The 24,039-nt window shown below is 40.9% G+C and overlaps 2 protein-coding genes across 6 annotated transcripts; one reads left to right on the plus strand and one right to left on the minus strand.

The window, feature by feature from the left end:
• The first annotated feature begins 1,028 nt into the window (after positions 1–1,028).
• rnf41l (ring finger protein 41, like) lies at positions 1,029–4,788 on the plus strand. 4 transcript variants are annotated; one of them, XM_055047762.1, is made up of 7 exons: positions 1,029–1,130; positions 1,220–1,459; positions 1,540–1,777; positions 1,880–2,019; positions 3,043–3,205; positions 3,315–3,435; positions 3,786–4,788. In XM_055047762.1, exons 3-7 carry the CDS (start codon positions 1,572–1,574, stop codon positions 4,182–4,184), a joined length of 1,029 nt encoding a protein of 342 aa, XP_054903737.1. In that variant the 5' UTR covers positions 1,029–1,130; positions 1,220–1,459; positions 1,540–1,571; the 3' UTR covers positions 4,185–4,788. The 4 variants fall into 4 exon arrangements, with proteins under 4 accessions (XP_054903737.1, XP_054903739.1, XP_054903736.1 ...); XM_055047764.1 differs by having other exon boundaries at positions 1,043–1,130; positions 1,238–1,459; XM_055047761.1 differs by having other exon boundaries at positions 1,043–1,459.
• Positions 4,789–5,136: 348 nt separating this feature from the next.
• Positions 5,137–23,044, minus strand: virma (vir like m6A methyltransferase associated). Of its 2 annotated transcripts, none has more exons than XM_055047760.1 (27): positions 22,955–23,044; positions 22,428–22,540; positions 20,926–21,012; positions 19,921–19,969; positions 19,678–19,840; positions 19,435–19,554; positions 18,886–19,101; positions 16,432–17,156; positions 15,533–15,670; positions 14,286–14,512; positions 13,089–13,616; positions 11,910–12,064; positions 11,745–11,827; positions 10,982–11,075; positions 10,482–10,870; positions 10,251–10,406; positions 9,941–10,176; positions 9,093–9,342; positions 8,795–9,012; positions 8,562–8,694; positions 7,635–7,775; positions 7,392–7,546; positions 7,188–7,284; positions 6,825–6,991; positions 6,387–6,736; positions 6,151–6,297; positions 5,137–5,500 (listed from the first exon to the last, which is right to left on the minus strand). In XM_055047760.1, the coding sequence occupies exons 1-27, from the start codon at positions 23,015–23,017 to the stop codon at positions 5,295–5,297; spliced, it is 5,406 nt and encodes a 1,801-aa protein (XP_054903735.1). In that variant the 5' UTR covers positions 23,018–23,044; the 3' UTR covers positions 5,137–5,294. The 2 variants fall into 2 exon arrangements, with proteins under 2 accessions (XP_054903735.1, XP_054903734.1); XM_055047759.1 differs by having other exon boundaries at positions 18,856–19,101.
• Between the last annotated feature and the right edge of the window lie 995 nt (positions 23,045–24,039).

Consider the following 24,039-nt stretch of genomic DNA (forward strand, 5'->3'; position numbering starts at 1 on the left):
CCAAAATGAAAAAGGTGTGTTTGGTTTCAACGTCACCACAGTGGCAGAGATACACAATGGCGGGGTCGGAACCCCGCTGATGGGGTTTTATGATTATTTTATGTTTAAAAATATGTTTGTTAAAGCTCATTATGTTTAAAATCGATATATCAACTTTCGATTCTTTCCGTGTTTATATCACACCACTGTTTATTAGACTTCAACTTAGCCAGTGTGTACATATAAATGAAACATACACTGATTGAGAGTGCTCTAGTAGTTAGCACTGTTTAGAACTAACCCTAAACCTTTGCGGAATTTGAATGTGTGGATAGTTTTTATTTTTTATTTTCCAGCTGCTCAAAGACATTTAATGTTTAGGTTTTTTTTAGGTCTCTCTCTAAACTGCCTTAATGTGCATATGTGTGTCTGTGGACTGGTGACTTATACAGGAATTATCACACATTTGTATTGATTTATTGCTGGTGGTTCTTTCTGAACTTTAATTGTCTGAGGGACCAATGTTTAATTTCGAATGAAATTCACATCCAAATTCCTCGACACATTAACTCAAAAGGCTTAATGGACAACTAGCACCACTGCTGATTTTTGGTTAGTTTCTTTTTTTGCTTACTTTCTGGTAATTTAGTGAAAACCTGCATTGAATAATAATTATACCGTAATTTAGAAGGAAATTAACCTCTTACTGTAAAAGGAAACATTCTGTTTAAGGACCATCAGAACATCAGCCCAGTTCTGTAGTTGCAAACAGTTTTCTATCATGGATAGAAGCTATGCTGGTCCATTTTATGTTTTGTCAATACAACCAGGTTTTTTCAAACTTCAGATACATTTAAGTAAGAGACGGCTTATTTCACATTTTTACGCAGTCACTCTTACTATTTCTCTGCTGAGTCTAACCTATAAGAGAGGGGATGACCTCTGATCCCTGTCCTGGTGTGTTTTGTGTCATCTGATGTTGTGTGCTCTTTAATCCAATCAGGGAGGGAGAGAGTGTAATCCATGTTAATCCCACATCCAGAGACGGACAGAAAGAGAGAAACCTCGGGACGCGGCAGGTCATTAAAGAGAGACAGAACTGGGAGTGATCTCTAATGGCTATGTCCCAAAACGGTTTTAATTCTTAGGCAGTAAGTGAGACGTCCTGCACCCGTTTCTCTCTTCTTGACTGAGTTTTTTCGGTTGCTGTAATTCTGCCTCATCCGATCTCATCTAACAGCTGTCTGGCCGTTGTCAGGGATACTTCCCCACAGAGACGCACGCTCAAAAGGCAGGGGAGGGTTGTGCAGGAGAGGAGACCCTCACCTGGATCTGGATGGAGGGACGAGAGGAGATGAAGGGGGAAAGAATGCAGCGACAAGAGAAGAAGGAAGGTTTCCTGTGCAGGTGCATGTGAAGTCAAAAACCAAAGAAGGGAAGAAGAAGGAAGAGTTTAATGAAGTTAAGATTAACCTTAAAGGTAGGAGAGTGTTTTTTGTGAGAGAATAAACATGAGTACATTTTCTTCCCAGCTTATTTTTGTTGTTGTTGATGTTGCAGTGCATAACCTGTGTGACCTCTGAAGCTGCAGGATGGGCTTTGATCTGGAGAGGTTTGTGGGCTACGTCAATGAGGGTCTGCTCTGCTGTGTGTGTCGAGACGTGCTGGAGCGCCCCCTCCAGGCACCATGTGAACATGCTTACTGCAGTGCCTGCATCAGCAGCTGGCTGCTCCATCACCATTCCTGTCCTGAAGACAGGCTTCCCCTGGATGTGAGCAGCCTCAGACCTCTGTACAGGTGGGTCCCTGCAGCACCACCCATCACTCCAAATCTCTCACTGAGTTCAAACTATGTAGGATTCTTTTGCATATATGGGAGGTTCTGCTTGTTTAATGGCAGGTACATGCGCAACGACCTGAACCGGCTGCAGATCCGCTGCGTGAACGCAGGGCAGGGGTGCGAGGTGGTCTGCTCCCTTGAGAGCCTCCACTCACATGAGGATGAGTGCGAGTTTGCCTTCATCGCCTGCTCCAACACAGGTCAGAAAACATTTCCTAGCTGAGGCCAAGCATTCGCTCGGTGATTTGTTTTTTTATTATTTCAATTTACGTATATCACCTACTGCAAAGTTAAGTGGTTATCGTCATGGAAGTGTAAGCAACAAAGGTAACGTGAAACCACAAGCTGAACAACAGGTGGCTCATCTGTTGTCATGGCGCTGAACCCCCCCAGAGACCACACACAAAGTTTTTCTGGGATCTATATTTATTTGATAAGCCGTAATGTATATAAAATATGTACTTTTTAACCCATGATGTCAATGTGAACATGTCATTGTCAGGTGGAGAGTACATTTGCTACCGTTGTGGTAGGTACAGTGATAAAGTGTGAACATGCAGTGTGATTTTCTTTTCTTTTTTCTTTTTGCAGTGCTATGAAAATTGCATCAGCTTTTTCTGCAGCTGTCTGATTGCTGTGGAGTTTGTAGATTTTAAAATAACTAGATGCTTATCACAAACATTCTTCCATTAAAGTGGCTGAAACTGAGAAATTCTCATTAATTATTTTCTTCTACATCCAGTAAAGTATTACTCCTGATCTTGTCACAAGATTTTAGAAGTTCTTCTATCTTTAACTTGCTTTTTTTTCCGGCAATGCTCGCCGTGTTTCAGAAATTGTCAAATCTTTCTTCAAAGTAGAGCTAAGTGGATCTCTGAAAGATGAAACGTGTTTTGGTTGCTCTGTTTCTTCTCATTTAAATTTTGCAAATTAATAAATCTTCTTTTGAGCTTTAAAATATTTGCTTTATTAAAAATTTTAGTCACTTATTCCCAACTTCACCATGAGGTGTTTAGTTTTAAAATTTATCGATGTTACGTTGATAGTTTGATAAACTCACATGTTGTTCATTTATTTGGCTCATTGAAAATCCAAAATAAAGATCAAATCTTTCATCTGCAAATAAAACTCAATGCTTACAATGCAACAAAACTTCAGATGTGTTACCAAGTCTTCATGCAGCTGGGGATTTACTGGAGATTTCGGTGGCGTTCTTGTCTCAGGTTGCCCGGTGCAGGTGGAGAGGCGAGGTTTGGAGGCCCACCTGTCCGAATGCAACTTCCGCAGCAGAGAGTGTCCCATCGGCTGTGGTCACACTCTCCACTCCATCGATCAATCACAGCACAACTGTGTGGCAGAGCTGCGCTTGGAGGTGGACATGATGAGGTTTGTGTCCTTGCCCCAGAACTTTCCCACATTTTGTCACATCACGACTACGCTTCAGTGTCCCTTCTGATCTTGTCACTTTGGAGTTTTGTTTGTTTGTTTTTGGCAGGGCGGAGATGCTGTGCAAGGTGGAGGAGGTGAGACGAGAGATGGAGTCTCGGCTGGACTCCCAGAGGAGACACATGGTGCAGAAAGAGTCGCAGCTGAAGAGTGAAGTGGAGGAGCTCAAGGTGAAATACTGAATTACACCAGAGTTAAGGATTCACGTTACCAATTAACCTAAAGTTGATTGATCTTATGGATTGACTAATAATTAATTGATAAGCGGCTATTTTCTTAAGAACCTGAATCTTCTCTTGTATCAAAAATTGACCGTCTTTCCAAGAAGGGCTACAAATTTTTTAATGTGCTGAATTGAAAAACAAAAAAAAAAAAAAAAATTTTTTTAACATTGTCTATTGGCAATATTAGGCTGAATAAACTGAAAATTGAGGTTTTCCTACAACTTAGCCATTGACATGGAGTGATTTATTCACAGCTGTCACAGATGTGTCTGATAGGATGTGTTTTTTTTCTGCAGGGTCAGTTGTCCCGTGTGATGTGCGACATGCGTGCCCTGCTGGGAGCAGAGCGTCTGAGGAGGCAGGAACTGGCAGAGGCAGAGCTGGAGAAGAGAGAGCTGCTGGAGCTCCTCAGAGACATCCAGCCGACCAGGAGTCAGCCTCCCGCCGAGCAGGCAGCCAGGGATGCAGGAGACCAGCAGTCATCCACCTGGGAAGTTCACACAGATCCACCTCGACACCAGCAGAGGGAGGCCTCATTGCACGCCTCCTGCCTGTCTCTGCACTCAGCTCAGGCTCCCTGTGCTGCAGGCCCTCCCGCTTCGCCTCAGCCTGGGGAAGGAGTCCGTAAAGGCGGCACCCGGAGTCTGACCCTGGACTGCATCAAGAAGAAGAGCCGCGAGGTGACAGTCATCTGAACCCACCGGAGTCTTTTTTATTTGCAAGTTCCAACAATTATATAGAAATCAAACTACACTGTTTTTGTACTGAACACTAGTTTTAAATTATTGTTTAAAACAAACCTATTTACTTTGACATATTGTTACTTTGTCTTCATACCTCTATTCCGACAGGGACTGGAAGTGGAACATCCATATTGGAACAATTTATTCAGTTTATTTTAAGTTTAAAAGATTATTAATCATGTCAAAGTGTAACAATTTGGTAAGAAAAAAGAAAATTCAAATGTGATGAATTAATCACAATACAGCTGATGTATTTTTCAGTTTGAGTAAAACTACAATAACAGTGGATGATGTAGAAAATCCTTGGTTATTCATTGTAAGAAAACGGATATGAACTTATGGAACAATACTGAGAATGATTTATTGTTTTATGTTTGGTTCATAAACTACCTAGGAATGTTCATTCGTATTTATTCAGTTGTACTTTAAGTCATCTCAGGAAAGGAGTGAGCTTAATCCATGTTAATCCAGCATAGACAGACATTTGAGTTTGTAGCCTATGCTTTCGCGAGCATTTTGAGAGCAAATTAGTCAAATAAAGCTGAATGAAATGCAGCCTGCACATGCACATATCTGTTTGTATGTTTCAAGATCTCTTATGAAATACCAGGAATGCAATTTTCTTCCCGCTTTTATTGTCCAAAGCAGCTTATTCATCTTCAAATATCCATCAATTCATGATTTCGCTTCCGTCCATGATAACCTTGTGATCTCATCTTTAGTGTTTAATGGTTAAATTTGGCCATTTGCCTACAAAAGCTTCCTTACTGTCAGCTGCAATTGCACAATTCTTTTTCTCAGTTTTTGTGCCAAAGCAGATTGAATGGAAAAGTGTTTTTGAACATTTAATTCTGTTCAGTCTCAAGACAGTTTACCCGTTTTTTATTTTTAATAAAACACACACTAAGTCACTGTCACCTTTATTCTGTAAAAAAAAACAAAAACATCTCAACTAAGTCATTGTGACACCAAAGCCAAGACGTTTCCATGGAGACGGCAAGCATGAATCCTGATTGGTCCGTTTGTAGCCCTCGAGAGGCTGAAGTCACTACCCAGGTGGATTTACCTGGTGAAAGAGCGCACATGTCTGCCCCTCCCACCTCCACTGCCTCCCCCGCCACTGAACTTGCTCCCTTGAGACCCCCGTCCTCCTCCTCCTCCTCCTCCTCCTCCTGCGGCGCCGAGGCCTCCCCCTGCACCAAGCCAAGACAGCCCCGTACCTCCCCGGCCCCGCGGGGCTCGATCCCGAATGGCCAGCCGATAAGCACCTGTAAGGCGGAACAAAAAAAAAAAAAAAAAAAGCAAATGGGTTTTAGAGCGCTATAAACGTGGAACTTAAGGAGATTCTCCAGAGTTTATGTGTCAAAACAAACATTTTGTCTCCCAAAGCAGACTCCGTTTGAACCATAAACATAAATACAGTTTGAAATGTTCCCCATTTTAGGATGGCCACCATCTTTAATTCCTGAGTCAAGTTCAACTGGCTCCGTTAAAAGATGACCAGCGGCGCCCTCGTCTGGATGGTGGTCAAACTACAACACTGAAATGTCTCAGTGTACTCTAGTAATGATTGGAACTAATTTTAATCTAATAAACCCTTAATTATGCATGCATTACTTTTTAACTTTGTTTGAATAAATATTACAATGAATTAAAACTTTTTATAAATAAAAAACTTTTTTTAATTTCATTCATACAATATAAATAGTTTATGTAACAACTAAACAAAATCATGAAAGAAAAAGAGCAGAAGGAAGTATAAACTTATAATATCTGTCTCCTAAATCTATATTAAAAGCATAGTATTTTAGTGTCTTAAATCTGTACAATAAATGTTTTGTACTGTTAAAGTAACTTCTTAATTATGTTTAATTAGCTGAGATGCTTGTGTAGGAATGTGTTTTTGCAGTGAACGTACTCGCAGGCAGCTGTCGGGACGGCAGAGGCCCTCGGGCGAAGTTGCTCTGACCTCCGCGGGGTTCACTGTAGGTTCCTCTGTGGGTCACAGCAGGAACCTGGCCGCTCCATGACGACCCCCGGCCTCCCTCTCTCCGAGCGTAGTTACCTGCAGCACCAGGAATGGGCGTTTGTTACCCTCTACTGTTTCAGCTAAAGAAGGACAACGTTCAGAGTTAAAACAAATAAACACGTCACCTGATAGCAGAACACCTTTAGGCTGCGGCGGGGTGAAAAAGCGAGTTTGGCTGTGAAAGGCCGCTCTGCCTCTGTTGCCAGTAAACAGCCCTCTGGTGGGGGGTTTGGGAGTGCTTTTTGGCAGACGTTTGGGAGGCAGAATCCCCAGAGGGTTAGCAATGTCTTTGAACTCTGCTGCCACAAAGTCGTCCACATGCATACTTGGAGGGCGAGAAGTGTTCTGTTTGCGCAGCCGGAAAATATCATGGGGCCTGGCGACGTTCTGACCAAACCCTCCTCGACCTCCACGGCCTCGAGGAGCCGGCAGGATGTGGGCTCTTTTGGCAGGTTCGATGTAGTCGGATTTACCGCTGCAGAGGGAAGCACAGAAAGCGCTGATTTAAGACTTCCTGTAAAGATACTGAGTCAGCCACACCTGACGCTCCGCCAGTGTTGCACCTGGATGTGATGAACGTCTCGTGTTTATGTTTGCCCAGTCGGAAGCCTTTGGCGACCTTCGTGTGACCGGGAGAGGACGGCTCAGAAAGGAAAGAGCGCTCCAGCTCGGCCTTCAGATCTAGCTCTGGACAGCACTCCTGAGCCAAGCCCACCAGATCCACCTTCACCTGGAGCAAGGTGCAGGAACAGACGAATGAAACCAGATAGGAGACACGTTTATGTCACTTAAGATTAAAAAGAAAAACTGCAAAAAAATAGTGGTGAAGGTTTACGAATCCACCATTGGTTCACATGTTAGACTTGAATCATTTCAACCAATGATTCAAATCTAACCTTCAAATCTTGATCCAGTTTCAAACTCACCATGTCTAGATCTGTTTCTATGTCATCAGTTTGGAAAGGAGAGAACCAGAGAGCTTTGAACTGCTCATCCAGAGCTTCTGACAGAATAAACACTGTCCTGCAGGGGAAATCAAGCCACAGCATCTTTATGTAATATTATTTTCATCTTATTTATCATTCTGAGTCAGTTTTTTCATGCTTATGAACACAGCTCAAGAGACCGACCTGTGGTTGAACTGGACTGCCAGTGCTTCGGGTGCAGGCAGAATGGGTTCGGTTTCTGACGGTGGAGGACCTTCTGTGGCCGTCTCCAGCGTCTGCTTCAGGACAATCACGTTCTCCATCATGGTTTCCAGTGAATCGTCTTCTTTACATAATTTCTGAACACAAACAAGCAAGAAAACCTGCACATTATGTCCACGCTAAGCTTTATAAAGACACACCTGCACAGCGGCGCATCATGCGTACCGTGATTAGCTTCTCTAAGGTCGTCAGCGGGTGTGACTCCGAGTCTTCAAACTGCAGCAGAGATTTCATCTCTGAGCTCGACAGCAAGCGTGGAGCAACACAGGCGGTTTCCTCACTGGAGCCCTGGCCTTCCTCTGCACACTGGAAACAAATGAAACTTCACAATTCAGACTGATAACTGCAAGTATGTCTGAATTTCAAGATGTTTTTTGTCCTAAAATGTTTTTTCAATAGGAAAGCTAAGCTAAAGCATCAACAGCCTGTAAATGTCAGCCAATACAGAGGATGCCTTGTTTGTAGCATTACATGCACTTGACAATGTTTGACACAATTAATTTATCAATTAATTGCATGATAAATTAAAAATATTTCCATTCTGCTTATTATTTTATATGCAAAATTCTATTTACAGAGGAATCAAAATTGATTTTATTTATAGTTTTGGTTGAAAGTGATTTTAATGTTTTGTTTTTGGTCGCTGTGTTCAGTTTTGAATATTTAAAATATCTCATTTATAACATTGGGAATAAGTGAAATCATCCTAAATTTTTATCTTTAATTTTACAAACTTTGCATTTATTACCAAAGATGGAGATTTCAGCATATACGTAATTTCCCCTTGGGGATCAATAAAGTCTATTCTATTCTAATCTGATAGTGGAACTACTAGTTTTTCATCAATATTACGACTTTTTTAAATTTAAAATAAGATCCTGTATCTTAATGGAAACTTACTTGTAACTTTGGTGTTCTTAAATGTACAAAGATATTTGCAACTAGACTAAAAATACTTTGTCAGATTTCATGTTTTTGCAGTTACCAGATGATTAATTTGAGTGAATGCTCTAGAAAAATCTGCTCTTTGCACCCAGAGTAATCACATTTTCATCACTGGTCTCATTTTGTTGTTATTTAAGTTGAATTTACCGTCGTTTCCGTGTTAAGGATTTGCCTCAGAAAGTCGAGCAGAGCTGAAACCAGATCCGTCGAGTCCTTGTTGAAGGAAACCACCAGCCTTTTCAGCAGCGAGCACACCTCTGAACCATGTTTCCTCAAAGTGCTGAAGGAAATTAATGGAGAGAACAAGAATATAAGATGATGCCAAAGTCTGAAGAATAGATTAAACATGAAAAAAACCAGTGGAAAACTTTGGCATTTACACTTTGAGGTGGTAGATTCCGTATTCGTGCTCTGTGAAGAAAGTCAATGTCCTGATGCAGGTGAGAAGCAGAGGGATGCTGGCTTCTTTATTTCCTAAAACCTCTAACAGGGAATTACACACCGAAGACATCATGTCTCGGCCTGGAAGTGCATTAGCCAGCTGCTCAGCCTCCGTCACGCAGCCCTCACCGGGTGGCGGCACCACCAGAGAAATGTCCTGATTAAAACAAGCGATGGACATTTGAAGGGAGTTTAACTTAAAGAAAACTATTTCCTTTCCAGAGGAGCTCTTCCTACCTGGTCACACAGTGACTGCAGTATCGTCCCCACTAACACACTGCACTGTTGCTGGTGCAGCGAGTGACCAGCTGGGGGCACCAGCAGAGACAGAAGCAGAGGAAACAGGTCTGCCATCTGTTCGTCTCCAGAGACGGAGCCGGACAGCAAGTGAAGGGTGGAGCTCTTACAAGCCCTCTGTGACACCAGAGTGTCCAGCAGCGAAAGCAGGCGCAGGACTTGCCCCCAACAAACACTTTTCCCCTCGGCCCTTTACGTAGTAAATCGCAGGTATTAACATACGTTTACAGTATAAATCAAAAATATCTCCGGAGCCCCACCAATACATTGAAAATGTCTTAGCTACATTACATTTCTGTCCTACATTAACACAAAACAGAAGTGGAAGGAATACAATGCAATGTTTTCAAGAGATTTTTCAAATAAAAATCTGAAAAGTGTGGCTTGAATTTGTATTCAGCTCCACCTAAGTCAAAATTTTGCAGAATCAGTTTTTGTTGCAATTACAGCTGCAAGTGTTTTGGAGTATTTCCTCACGTTCAGACAAAACTCTAATGCAACAAAAAATCCTCCAACTTCAATAACATTGCTTAACGTATAAAAGCTGGGCAGCTTAAAGTATTTTTAAGAATTTCAAGCATCTGCATGAATCCTAACTGGGTGACTATTACTTTGGAAGGGAACTGGCTACACCGGATTTTCATCGAGGTTCCTTCGACCAACTGAGGCTGAACACAAATGCATGCCATACGTTTCAGATAACAATTTGAGAAGATTTTTGAAAAAACATCTAACTTTGTCTTTACCTACAACAAGGTTCCTCTAAATTGAACATAAACGTCACTCACGGCTGCAGCTCCTCAGACAGCAGCTCCAACACCGTCTTCATAACGAGCGTTGCGGTGGGCGAGGACAGGTCAGCCAGCTGGACGCAGACCCTCCTCAGCATGGTCAGGAGCGGCGGGCAGCTGGTGGCGCACACACACCTCAGCACCTCCGACAGAACCTTCCACTGGACCCGGATGTGCATGCTCCACAGCTTCCTGGTGTTTAAGGCGATAGCAACATCTTGGACTGATAACGCCTGTGGAGGTAAACATCAGGATGTTAGCAGGCGTGTGATGAAAGCAGCGGGTGACGAAGAGGTCAGTGAGTCACCTGAGTGCTCTGCATCGGCAGGGGAAGAGGCAGGAGTTCGGACAGCAGCGTCAGGCCAGAGAACAAACCTTCAGGCGCTTTTAAAAGGGAATTCAAGACTTCCTTGAGCATCAGAGACCAGGTGTTACTGGCCAGAGTCTCCTCTGTGTGAGTGACCTGCAGACACGAATGCTCGTCTCAACAAACTGACCAACAGGAACTTCTCACTTCTTGTGTGGAACCCGTGTTCACCTCTTCGCTGACTCCCTGCGTGAAGGTGAGCAGCACGTCCACGATGAGCGCCTGCACTCTCGTCTCCTCCCCATCGAGTCGCCCAGATGCTGGAATGGAGCACACAATCATATGGAGCGTCACCAGCACGTTGGCCACGCGTGTGTCTCTGAACTGAAAGGCCCCGCCGCGGAGCAGCTCCATCAGCATGGTGCGCAGCAGCCTGAGCGTGCTGATGCACACGCTCAGGATCATGCAGCGCTGCGGCGTCGGACCCATGTGCCCGTGAACGCGCCACGGCTGCAGCAGCACGCCGCACAGCTTCTGGAGGACGCGCACGCACGTGTCCAGACCCTCGCCGGAGAACAGCTGGACGCCTGCGAGGCTCCACTTCAGATCCCTCTGATGACCTGCAGAACGGAGATGACAAGTGAGTTTACTCTGCTGACAAAAGACGGCAACAAAACCTGTATGCGACCTTCGCTCCCTTCAATAATTAAAACATTTCTGTTTTTTTTCACCTTCAACAGCAGGAGGCGGACAGGCGATGTGATAGAGAACTCTCAGAGCAGTGACCAGCCCAGTTCCCTCGGCGTTCAACACGTTTTCCACATTCTGACATCAAACAAACAGGATATTTATGAGAATTCACACTTCTTTAACCAAAATGCAGCTTCTGAATTGTTTCATTCAATTATTGCAAATTAAAGAGTGAACTAAAAAACTGTTCCATTTTCTCTTTAGGTGCACTGGATTTTATTTGGGAGTGTCAGAAAAAAAAGACGTCTGCATATAAATGGTTAAGATTTTATTTTGCAAAACCAAAAAAAAAAAGAAATTTAAATAGTGTTTTTCTTTGTCGTAAAAAATATAAAATTACTACTCAGTATTTTTCAGTCACATAAAATCCTAACTAAATACATTGCAAAACAGCTGTCTTGTTCGAATGCCTTCAGTGCAAAAACACAAAATCTTACCAAGTATGTTTCATCAAGTTTCTAGTGTAAATATCTTAGCAAACAAGACAAACTCACAAATAACAAACTCACAAATAACTTTCTAGCAAGACTTTGGAGCTTGTTTTAAGTCAGTAACTTCTTAATGTTGATTAAATGCAGTACTAGTTCCACTGGAAGATAATTTGACTTTTAACAAGGAATTTTTTGGATGCAAGTGAAATTATGTACTTTTGTACTTTTTTTTAACAAGATGAAAAACTTTCAAAACAAATTAAAAACACTGAAACATCTTCAGTTAAAGTTGCACTCATGTGGAAACTTTTACCTGCTTGATGTAGTTGATGAGAGTCGGAATGCTGCTGATCTCAAAGCGAAGTTTCTCCAGAGGCTCCAACCATTTACTAAGCTCTACAGAACATAAAAACACACATAATCTTACTCTAAAAACCTTCTCTAGCAGTAGATCACTGTATATATGCGACATATTTACCTTGCAGCTTGGCATTCGTGTCATCCGCCTTGGCTACAGTGAGCAGCGGAGCAGCAAAGTTCTCCATCATCCGCAGCTCATTAGACGTCTGCACCACCATTAATACCAACATACAAGCATAGTTATACGTCACTGCTTTACGAGATTTGGCCTCACTAAAAGAAAAAAAACAAGAAAAGTTCAACCTAAAGGGACCCAAAGAAACAATTATAATTATAAGTGAAGCAGTGATGCACCAATCAGGCTGATACCAATGTCTAGACTTCCTTCAGTCTGACCTGGGATTTCAATTGATTTTTGCTTTTCTGAGAATTCAAACAGAAACAGTGCTGCAAGGTTTTTTTGTTGACATCTTCTTTTCAAATCCAATAAAACACGAAGGTATCACAATATCACCATGATTTATGTCTTAACTTTTGTTTTATTTGTTTGTTAAACACAAATAATTGCATCAGAGTGGATGATGTCGGTTGATGCGTTTAAGATTTAATATATTTAACAAAATCAGATATTGCAGGACTTGATCGGCTGTAGACATGAAACGGTTAATTGGATTAATCGATGACTGAAGTAATTGTCAACTAAGTTAGTAATCAAATAATCCGTAACTGTATACAGACTTAGAAAAACGGTAATTTACTAAAAAAAAGTATTTGTTCTACTGGCAGACAAATTAACTTATAATGTGGGAAAAATGACTTGTTATATGTTGAATAATCTGCTAATAGAACAAGAACTTTTTCATCAATGTTAAGGAATTATTCACTTGAAGAAAGCTTTTATATCAAGCTAAAAAGTTGCTTGTAAGATAGCAAACTTGAAATAAAGCAAAACTAAGATATTTTCACCAGAAATTGGACAAAAAAATAGTTGGTAAAGTTTTTCTTATTTTATCAGCTAAAAAAATATTTACATTTTTAAAATATCTAAACTAATTTCTAATTTCTACAACATTGTATACAAAAATTATAGAAAATAAGCTTGAGTGGCTAAATGGAAATATCTGCAAAATGTTCAAATTATTTGTTAATTAATCGTCAGAACAATTGATTAATCGATTACTGAAATAATAATCAATTGCTGCCCTACTCAGATGATCATTGATCTGAGTTTAATCAGGGATAACCTGGTGCATTCTGACGCCTGATTGGTGCCTCTCTGAAGCGAACGCAGCCGTACCCCTGTGCCTCCTTGCTGTGGTGCTGCAGCAGGCTGACGAGGCAGGACAGGTTGCTCTCCAGGCTCAGAACGTGAGCCACGGCGCTGCGGCCCGTCTGCGTGAACGTCATCAGGTACAGAGCATGGAGCGTGCTCAGGACCTCAGAGTTGTCCCCTTCCTCCAAGCCCAGCCCTCCTTCGCCCCCCGCAGCCACATGGCTCATGAGCTCAGACACGCCCTGCAGAGCATGGAGAGCCTGCATCAGCCACATGCAAAACCCTTCTTCGCCGAAGCCCGGCCCCGTGAGGGCTCCCTCCCCTCCTGCTGGCGGGCTCTCCTCGCCCTCAGACTCTGCCACCGACGCCAGCAGACGCAGCAGGAGGTTTGTGGGCGCGGCCTGGGCCACGAGGTAGAGCAGCCCGGACTGAGTGAGCGACAGGAAGCGGAGGAGCTCTTTGACGGCCTGAGTGACTCCGACATGTCCAACTGCAGCGGCCGCTGACAGAACCACGACTGTGCTCTCCAGGAAATGACACGCGTGCATGTACCTGAAGATGATGCAAATGAATATCACAGATTATCCAAAAATCATCTTGAAGGTAGCCACAGAGCTCTACAGCAATGACAACATAAAACTAAAATGTAACATTTTTTAACGTCTGGTTATTTCAAATTTTCTCACACAAACACCATTATGCACCTGACTGCTTCAACAACAAAACGGTAATTTAAAAAAAAGAAAAAAGTTGTTCAACAAATAAAATATAAAAAACTGATCAATATTCATTGAGCCATTAGGAATTACAAATATTCATCATATTGAAACAATCCAAACAAATTGTTTCAACCTTACCATATTGCTCAAATTAATTGCTAAAACACAACATACAAAAAAAAAAGTTTAAAAAATCTCAATTTTTTCTTGCTAATATTTCTGGCATTTTGAAAATATAAATTATTTTTGTAATTCTAACCGACTTAAAACAAGGAAAGTTTAGTGTGATTTAACTTCAGTGTTTTTTTATACAGTGTATAAAATATCAGGTTTCAACTGTAAATAGCATTTTAAATAGCATGTCGGCTTTTAAGCAAATGTTAGATCACACTTTATAAACAAACTGCAGTTTGAATATCAAGCACTTTCCAAACCTCATTGAAATTCAAGCATTTCCAGGACCTATAAGCACTGGGATGTTTTTGGCAGCCGGTGTCTGTACCTGTACAGGGTCGGGTAAGGGTTGTCCCTCTCTGGCGGTCCGGTTATTCTGGCCGTAGTTGGGAACGCTTTCCCAGGGGGCTGCACCATGCAGTGAGGGGCCGTCTCCAGCAGGTGATGAAGCTCTTCCAAAACCCCAGCAAGCCTTTCGAGCTCAGCCTCGCTAACGGGGGCGGAGCTCAGTGATGGCTCCTCCTCCATGGGACTCTCAGCATCCTCCATCTCCTCCTGAAGATCAGAGGCAGTTATGTGCGATCAATTTTTAACCAAATTGTGATTTTTCAGGTTCAGAATTTGTGGGTATGAATTAAGTTTAATCTGATTAGCAATGTCACAATGTCTCTCTTAACATGACTCTACAATAACTCAGGTGTCTTTAAACCAAAGATGAGAAGGTCTATAGTGTAGCTGCACCATAAAAACAATTAGTGAAAAATGTAAAAAAAAAAAAAAAAAAAAAAAAAAAACCAAGTGAAATTGCATTTTTTTTGTGTGTGAATGATTAAAGCTGAAGAGAACAAAAAAACCTCACTGGGCTTAATTTCAAAAACGTTAAAATTGTTCAAACTTTACTAGAAACTGGCAAAGAAGTTTAAATCTGAACAAAAACGTGCCCGTTAAAGATAAAGAAAAAAAATCTTATCATGGACGACTTTTAAGGTAATAGAATATTAAATAAAGAAGTAACACTTTGTGAACTTTGAAAACAAACTGAATCTTAAATAAAACTGATAAAACTGTGTGAAAGTAAACATGAACTACAAATGTTTTAAGTGAATCTTTAGCCTAGCATGCTAAAGATTCAGCATGCTGGTCTTTTTTCTGTTTGAAATATTATTGTAGTTTCAATTAACTTTGACTCCACCTACTGGCGGACCAGCTGTACTACAGCATCTCTGGCGATAATTCCACTGAAGGAAAAAATATCTAAAAGTCCTGAAGCTGGGGCCAAAAACTGTCATTTTGAAAAAACTGCTAAATAAATGGAAAAGATTTTGTTTTAAAATAAGTTCAATATTTTCAAAAAGCATAAAAGATATAAACAGAATTATTCCCAACATTAATTTCCTGACAGACGAAGAGCTACTAATCATTACGCTCTCTAAATTTTACAACTTCTTTAATAATAGACTTCTCAATATTGATTCAGCTGCAAGTATAAAGACACATTTAAAGAACAAATTAATTTCTGCATGTCCACAAAGTTCAAATCTGTTTGAACTCTCTGGACAGAGTGTGAGCCGTCACCTGTTGTGGTTCACTCCACGCCGCGGCTGCATGCTGGAGGCTAACAAGCACCTCATACATGTGGCTCTTCTGTAAAATGGCGTTGCCTGCATTTATCACCCGGACGGTTTCCTCACGCAGGAACAGCTGCACCAGACGCTGAGAAGCAAATCAACATTAATGTCAAAACACTCTTTGTTACAGATCCAGCAATATCTAAAATATTCTACACACAGTAAAATTCAAGCAATTTTCAATTTTAAGTCTTTAAACCTTTCCAGCAACACAATGTGGAGTCAAAGCAATACAGATGAACTAATAAAAGATATTTTTAAAAAATCTTTTACTTCAATTACATAAATAAAAAGATAAAACATGTTCCTGCTCAAATTAAATATTGAAATACAATGTACAAAGAAAGTCACAAAATCAAATCTATAAAAAATATTTTAAGTGTTCTGGAATTTTTTATTTTTTAATTAATTTTGTTCATTTAAACCAACCCAAAACTTTGGCTTGATTTAACTTCAGAAAGTAAGAAAAATATGTCCTTGTATTAGGTGTATAAAAATGTCTGGTTTTAACTGTAGATTTTGTTTCCCAAATTTAGGTTTTAAATCAAATGTCAGCTTGGACTTTAGTGTGAAACTGTGAAGTTTGAATATTAAGCACTTTCAATTACTTTAGACAGAAATCAAGTACTTTCTAAATCTTAAAAACACCTGATAGAAATTCAAGGATTTTCAAGGATTTCAAGCACCTTGATCTCTTAGATCCCTTTCTACAGAGCATGTATAGAGGGATGGATTTTTAGACTTTGACATTTGTAAAAAAAATAAATAAAATAAAAATTGCATTTTTCATCAGTAACAAAAATAGTTTCAAAAACTCAGAGAAGCTACTTTAAAGACTATGCTAACCTGATAGCCGCTCTTTTCTGAATTTCCAGCCTGCAGGAACGCCTCGACTCCAGCGGGGGCACTGATGAGAGCGTCCAGAGCTCTGAGGATGCTGAGCTTTAGGGTGGAGGAGACGTGGTCAGCATGCAGCAGCTCCAGCAACACGTTCAGGGCGCCTTCGCGCAGCAGCTCCGCCAGGCCCTGCGGACATTCGGCCAGGCAGGACGCCAGCTTTGCGCCGGCTTTTAATTGTCTGAGGTTCAGCGCGATCGGCTGCGTGAGCGCGATCTCCATGCTCAGAGCCTGGAGAGTCCACAATACTAAAATGCGAACAGGCTCCTCAGCTTCTCCTTGTTTAATTAGATAAGCTAAACCTTTGTTGAGGAGACCAGGAGCTTCCTCCAGAGCGGTGACCCACCGAGCGTCTCTGTCCTCACCGCTACCAGCCAGTAGCTCCTTTAGTTGAGCGACAGCCTCGGCCTCTTCTCCGCCAGCCGCTCCTTCTATCCCACCAGCATCTATGGGCTTCTCTAAGCTGGTTTTCTCCAGCTGGTTGTCGAAGCGAGTCTTGTAAGGTGGCGTGAAGTAGACGGGCGGTTTGAGTTCTCGTTCATATGGATCGTACTGGACGGGAGGGACGGAGGCGAGGTCTTCTGGTGTGTAGTCGATGTCGAAGGTGGGCAGCTTGAAGCTACCGTTGTCCAAGTCGTCCTCATCACTGGAAATCTGCTCATAGCCGTCATCACCTGGGCAAAAAGACGGGCAAAAAGTTCAGCATTAATCTATTAAATGAGTGAGGTCAACAAAAATGGCTTGGCCCCCTATATCAAACACGGCTGCATACACTCACGAAGCTACTTTCTGATGGCAGCATCTCTCCAGCATGCAGGGTTAGTTTCAGCATGCATGAGGCGACTGAAGCACATGCGCAGCCCCGACTGAGAGGAAGCATTAGGAAGACTTCCACGCGGCTGCAACTAAAGGTCAACCAACAAGTAGGCCTGTCGCAATAAACGATAAATCAATTAATCGCACGATAAATTAAAACTATCGACCTCATTTCAGTCATCGTCTATATCGTTTCTTCCTGCCTCTTTCTCTTACTGTTGATGACACTGAATGAAAAAAGGCTCAACTCCGGTGCTCTCCACTGACCCTCTCTTCCTTATTTCTTCAGTGTAATGCCCAGGGCGCGCTGCACGATCTGATGCTGTTGATTGTCGGCCCATTATCAAAACCTGAGACACATTAGCCGACAGAAAGCCTCAGTATAACGGTTCAATCGAACCGTGTTGTGTCCAACAATGGACACAAAATAATAAGTCCAATTCACTAATATTGAAACCAGACATTAATCAATTCCTTACTACAATCTATCTGCAATGCATGTGGCGAGTGTCAGTCTGACTGAATGAAAATCATTATAACCTATTTATGTCATTTTAACGAAGAACAGCTGAAAAGTTACCGGGTTTTCTGGTAGTAATTTCGCTCCAACTCCTCCCCTAGTTATTTATATTTTCTTTGCACGAACTGTTGAATAAACATTCATGTTGTTTCCGATGTCTGCTGGACTTCGGGTTGCGCCGTGTCAGCTGTTTGTGATTCTCCTCCGTGTTTCCCCTCAGAAAGCAGGAGGAGAATCTGCGCTTTCTGATTGGCTACCGGTCACATTCAACAGGCTGCGTTACGCTCCCAGTCTGGGCAAATCCTGGATTTAGATCGGAGCGGCCACGACGATCTACCGTAACACACAAGTGACAATCTCAGATTGAATAACGTTCTAAGATTGTCGTTCGGGGTAAAAAAAATCCTATAGCATCAGGCAGTCGGATTCTTCTCTATTTAAATCTGATGATTACTGAGGCGATATAGTACACAAACTTCATAATCAAACTTCAAACTCTTTTGGTTGAATGCAGTATTTATTTCCACTTTGGCTTTTTGCTGTTTAGTTTTTATTCAAGTACATTTATTGTTAAGGGAGACTGAGAATCTATTTTATTGTTGTTTTTGGTTGTTTTATTTATTTTGTGTATCAGTCCCAGTGTTAAGTGTCTTTTGAAAGTAAAGTGTATCTGTCTTTGGCAGGAAATCGCATGTATTATTCCGTAATTTCCATTAAATCAATGTAAAAAGGTCTTCAAACAATATTATCGTTTATCGCAATAATTTTTGAGACAATTTATCGCCCAGCAAAATCTGTTATCGTGACAGGCCTACACACAAGCCTTCCCTAAGGAGCTCGATGCTCCATCCAGCGGTTGCAGATGGACGCAGCATGCCTGAGCAAACACTCAAGTTGTTGCTCAGTCCCAAACGGAACCTTTCCCCGAAGCGGCGTCCGACAAAACGGACCCAGAGCCCAAAGACTGGCAGAGCGGGGGTTCTGGGTGTCCATTTGGGAGGGTGGATTATCCCACTCCCACGCAATAACTCCCCTACCTTCCTCCATCTCCTCATCCTCGTCCTCACCCTCATCCTCCTCCTCCTCTTCTTCTTCCTCCTCTGGGACGCTCCCCTCAGTCCGTGCTTCTTCCTCCTCCTGCTCTTCCTCTTCCTCCTCCTCTTCCCCTTCCTCTTCTTGTTCGGCGTCAGAGAAAGGCTCGTCGGCGGGCAGCGATCGCTCCGGCGACACGGCTTCTAGGTAGTCGTCACGGCCCTGGCTCGGTTCATCTTTTACAACGCCCACTGAAAAACAGACAGCATAAAATATATTTTGGCTATAGCTAAAAAAATAAATCGATTTACACTGAATAGTTGATTGATGGCTTATTGAATTAAAATTAGTGCTGTAGTTTGGCCACCATCCAGAAGACAGCACCGCTAGTCATCCATAAAAAGCGTATGAATACAGGAGTATGAATACAATAATTATTGTGCTATTGTACTAATGTGATAAATGCAAAAAAAAAGAAAAGCTCAATGAAAGTAGTAAATTTTCATATTAAACTTCTGCAAAAGTATTCATTAGTATTCTATAAATCAACATGTATAAAGTTGATCCAGCATCTCGGATCTCACCTGCCATTGGGACTTGCTCCTCCTCATCGTCATCTGGGGGTGGAGGTCCAGGCGGAGTACGAGGTCCTCTGGGTGCTGGTCTGGGTGGGCTGCCGTTATACTGGTCATCTTTTTCCCATTCTTTAAAAACAAAAATACAAAGACATTTAGCGTGCAAAAATACAGAAGTCTAAGAGAACAGAAACAAATGCTTTCAGGAAGTAGATGCAAAGATCAGAGTAGATGGAGGCTTAGCAGCTCCACCTTGTTTGACAATCCGCTTGAGCCCAGTTGGTTGTTGCGGGGGAGGCGGCGGCGGTGGAGGAGGCGAACCGTGGTCGTGTCCGTGAGGACGCTCAGCGGTGCCGTAGACCGCCAAAGTCAGGCTGGTGTACCACCCGCGAAGCACCAGCCCATCTGTGTTCACCTGCATACACGGCGTTGAATCATTATTCACAAATCAATCACAGAGAACAGAAATGACGTGATTCATAACGGATCTGTTACCTTTCCGCTGGGCCTAAAGACTATGGACTTGTTTTCATCATATTCCAAACTGTGGATAAAAACCGAAACATAAATAATTAAAACAAAAAGAAAACACAGAAACGCATTTTAATTTGCCTAATTGATAATACACCTCTGCCAACAAAGGAAAAAAAAACATAGAGATTTCATACAGTATGCTCAGCTAAATGATACAGAGGGTTATAAAATCACCTCAGTCAGACAGACTGGAGCAGGGAAATATTTTTAACTGGCAAAGACCAGTTTTTAACTTTAAAGACCAGAGCTGAAGAGCTTTACCTTTAGGTTGTCATATTATGACACCTAACACACTTCCTAAGAAGTGAAGAAGAAGAAAGGAGGAGAGAGTTTTTGGATGAACTGATCGCAACAACACTACATTCCACGAAGAAAAATCTTGTATGTGATTATATTAATAATGGGAAGTATGAGTAGCTAACTGAGTCACAGTCCAAGAAATGTTTATTTAAAAACATCCCAGTCGCATCGGCTTAAGTTACTGAAGTGATGTTTCTACAGTAGTCATAGAGATTAGTCAAACCTGTCCTGCTGACTTTCCCAGGACGTATAATAACGCGGGTGTGTCTCAGTAAGCCTTACAAAAAGGCAACTCTACATGCATGTTTACGCTCCAGAGCTGCTGTGCACACCTTGGTTATTACGCAGCCAGTATAAAACTGTGAGACAAAAACATTCCTTTTCACATCTCGCTTCAATGAGCCCTTCACATTTTTGTGACACTGTCAGATAGTGCGTCTAGGGTTGGGTTTCTGGACAGACCAGTTAGCCAATGCAGGAAACAAAGACACAGTACTAAGGATGGGTGCACAACAGTCCTAAGAAAACCAGTCCCACACGCTGCGGTGACTGGTTCTACAGGTGGGACAGACTCTTCCGTCTAAAGCGTTCGGGAAATGCAAATAATAAGAATGAGACGGTTTAAAATTACAAAATGAGAGAAGGTAGAGTGGAAATAATTCTGACCTGCCCAGCCTATGAAAGGTGGGGCTGTTGGGTTTGGTGACATTGTTGAAGAACAGCTCCAACTGAAAAGCGTGAGGAGACGTCTCCCTGCAAATACAGAAACCACACAGTTAGGATCTCTAAACTTATTGCCCTGACAGCTTCTGCTGATCCTTGAACATCTTGACATTTGACTTAATGGCTTATCTGTTTGTTTTTTTAACTACAGACATAATAAATTGTGTAGAGTAACATTTAACTTATTAAAGTTAAAAAATGATGGAGTACAATTTCTGGTAAAGCTTCTGGCCCAAATACAAAAATCACCAAAACTACTTTCTGAAAATATCAAGAAAAACAAATGGCTACATATATCCATACCAGAGTTTTATTAAAAGCTGCCATACCCCATTTGTTAACATTTCCACATTCTTAAGAATTTTGTCATTACATTTGGTTAGAATAGATCACAAACATCTCAACATTCCAGCTAGAAATGAGCACCTACTCACATTTTCTCTTGTATACAAGCACAACCCAAACATTCTGATTATCTCAAAATGTTTCACTACATCTGCAGTGGGCCGGCGGTCTACTCAAAACCCTTTAACGTTTTTACATTTTATAATTTAATGTGTGAAGACTTACATCTTCACACATCTGTTCATTTCACACATCTGCAAATGTTCATGTCCTTATGCTATACATCTCTTGTGCCATGTCTCTTCCAACTTTGCATATATAGAGACTGAAAGTTTTACCAGTTCTTCTCCGCAATGTCTGGACTTTGACTGAACCATTCTCACACGAATCTGCTTTGATCTAAACTGTACTGTTGCAGCTCTGATTTTATGTTCCCGAACTTTTTAACTGATGCTAAAAGACGAGCATCAGTTTCAAGGCTTTCACAATCTCAAATGAATTTCCTTCCAGGATTGCATCTTATGTAGCTTCATCTATATTTCTATCAACTTTAACCAAACGAAAAAATGATCTCCACAGCATTATACTGCCAACTTCAAGTTTCAAATTGCAGATGATTTAATTGGAGTGATGTGAAGGTTTAAACAAATGTAGAGGTTCGCAGGTGGACCTCTTAAAACCTGACTAGACCATTTGACCTCTGCCTCGCTTTGACCCTGACCTGACCAGAGTGCTGATCCTGTTTATCCACCACTGTTCTAAAATAAACCTCTGAGGCATTTATAGCACTACTGGATTTATACTCAGATTAAATTAAACAAAGGTGAGCTATTATTGGCAGCTAAAGGGAAGTGGTTGAATACAAATGCATGACACATTTTCATTTGAAAGACTTTAAAAGACACATTTTATATATTTTCAAGTTCAGTTGACGCTTCATAAAATCCTATTGAAATGCATGGACATTTTTGGTTGTGAATTGAAAAAGGGAAAACGTTAGAGGGATACTTCTGCAAGGTACTAGTTAGACCATATACATTTAAAACGGGAAACACAAGTAATTATTCAGCCAGTGGCTGTTGTGAAACAGCAGCTCTTACCCGAATGCTCTGTTGTCAGGTAAGTTACTGTGAGCTTTGATCCCTGGAGGAATCACCCGAACCTCTGTGATCAAAACCCCGCAAGGAAACCGCACGACATCCACGTTGGTTAGCTGCAGAACACAGGACAGCAGTCAAGCACTGCACCACAAAAACCAGACATCTGAAGCGTCATCTAATTTAAACACGATTAGCTCTTTATTGTACTGTAGCATTAGCATGTGAGGTAACCTGCAAACAAACTACAGGCCATATGGACGAAAAATAAATCAAACACTTGAAGATAAAGGGCTATGTTGATACAATAGTTTATAAGGTATTTTGTGAATCGCGACTTCAAAGCAGCCACTCTGACCCGTAGATGTGTAAAAACACACAACTGCTAATGTTAGCCAAGTTAGCATCGTTAGCTTCAAAGTTGAGCACCATTCCGTAAAAAGTACTAAATGAGATCGATATGAGTTTTGCATGCGGGCTTCTCTGAGGGAAATACAAAGGAGAAACTGAGATGCAAAGGTCAGAGTTACCTCAGCGCTTTGATGCTTAAATGTATCGAGAAAAAGAAGCTCCGTTGAGGCGTCCCCCGCCATGGCTTCCTCACGGTGGGGACGGGAGAAGAAAAACTTCCGGCCCATTAAATACATCCGGTGCAAATCAACACACTACGATTCAAAACAAACAAAAATGGTAATGAACTACCTAATGGAACTAAATGTGAAATATGAATAAATAAGACAAATTATTGTTGTTATAAATTATAATAAAGAATAATTTATTATTATTATTCATAATAATAAAATATTATTATTTTAGTAGTAGTAGGAATAATAATAACAACAAGAATTATTATTATTATTATATATTATTATTATTATTATTATTATTATTATTATTATTATTATTATTATTATTATTATTATTATTATTATTAATAATGGTAGTAGTAGTAGTATAATAGTTGTATTGCTATTCTAAAATAATATGTATCACCAGTAACAACAACAACAACAACAACAACAACGATAATAATAATAATAATAATAATAATAATAATAATAATATAATAATAATAATAATAATAATAATAATAATATAATAATAATGATAATAATAATACAATTATTGTTGCTGTAGCTGCTGCTGTTATCAATAGTACTTCAGCTTACAAATGTTTATTCTCCTTCTTATTATTATCATTAGTATTATAATTTGCAGTAGCAGTACAATTAAGTTGTACTCAATATTTTTATATCTCAAATGACTGAGAAGAGATTTTATTTGGGGTGGGGAAGTCGTGCTTATCTCATGATAAGACATTATTAATTTGACCAACTTATTCGGTATTAGTGTGTTTTGATGTTAATTTGTTGTGGTTTTAAGCCGTTTCTGTTTCTGCTTTTTCTCTCTCTGTGGTTGTTAAGGTAAAATACATTAACATGTAAATGCTTTGTTGTAAAATAGAAACAACTGTCTTTTTGTGATTTCTCTTTCAGAAGCGACACAAAGAATTATTATTATTATTATTATTATTTTTAATTTATTTATTTTTTTTCTGTTGCTACTGATATAAAAAGCCCATCTCCCCCCTTTAGGCCGCTGAACTCGAGGGCTG

This window comes from Poeciliopsis prolifica, unplaced genomic scaffold (genome assembly GCF_027474105.1).
Source record: "Poeciliopsis prolifica strain line A6 unplaced genomic scaffold, Auburn_PproV2 SCAFFOLD026, whole genome shotgun sequence".
Lineage (NCBI taxonomy): Eukaryota > Metazoa > Chordata > Actinopteri > Cyprinodontiformes > Poeciliidae > Poeciliopsis > Poeciliopsis prolifica.

Excerpts from the sequence above, each read along its gene's own strand:
- rnf41l (XM_055047762.1), top strand. The coding sequence starts at position 1,572 with ATGGGCTTTGATCTGGAGAGGTTTGTGGGCTACGTCAATGAGGGTCTG. Across the intron at positions 2,020-3,042 it reads CATCGCCTGCTCCAACACAG|GTTGCCCGGTGCAGGTGGAG; the intron begins GTCAGAAAACAT and ends TTCTTGTCTCAG. Across the intron at positions 3,206-3,314 it reads TTGGAGGTGGACATGATGAG|GGCGGAGATGCTGTGCAAGG; the intron begins GTTTGTGTCCTT and ends TGTTTTTGGCAG.
- virma (XM_055047759.1), bottom strand. The coding sequence starts at position 23,017 with ATGGCGGGGGACGCCTCAACGGAGCTTCTTTTTCTCGATACATTTAAG. Across the intron at positions 17,157-18,855 it reads GGATGAGGAGATGGAGGAAG|GTGATGACGGCTATGAGCAG; the intron begins GTAGGGGAGTTA and ends CTTTTTGCCCAG. Across the intron at positions 8,695-8,794 it reads GGAATCTACCACCTCAAAGT|CACTTTGAGGAAACATGGTT; the intron begins GTAAATGCCAAA and ends AATTTCCTTCAG.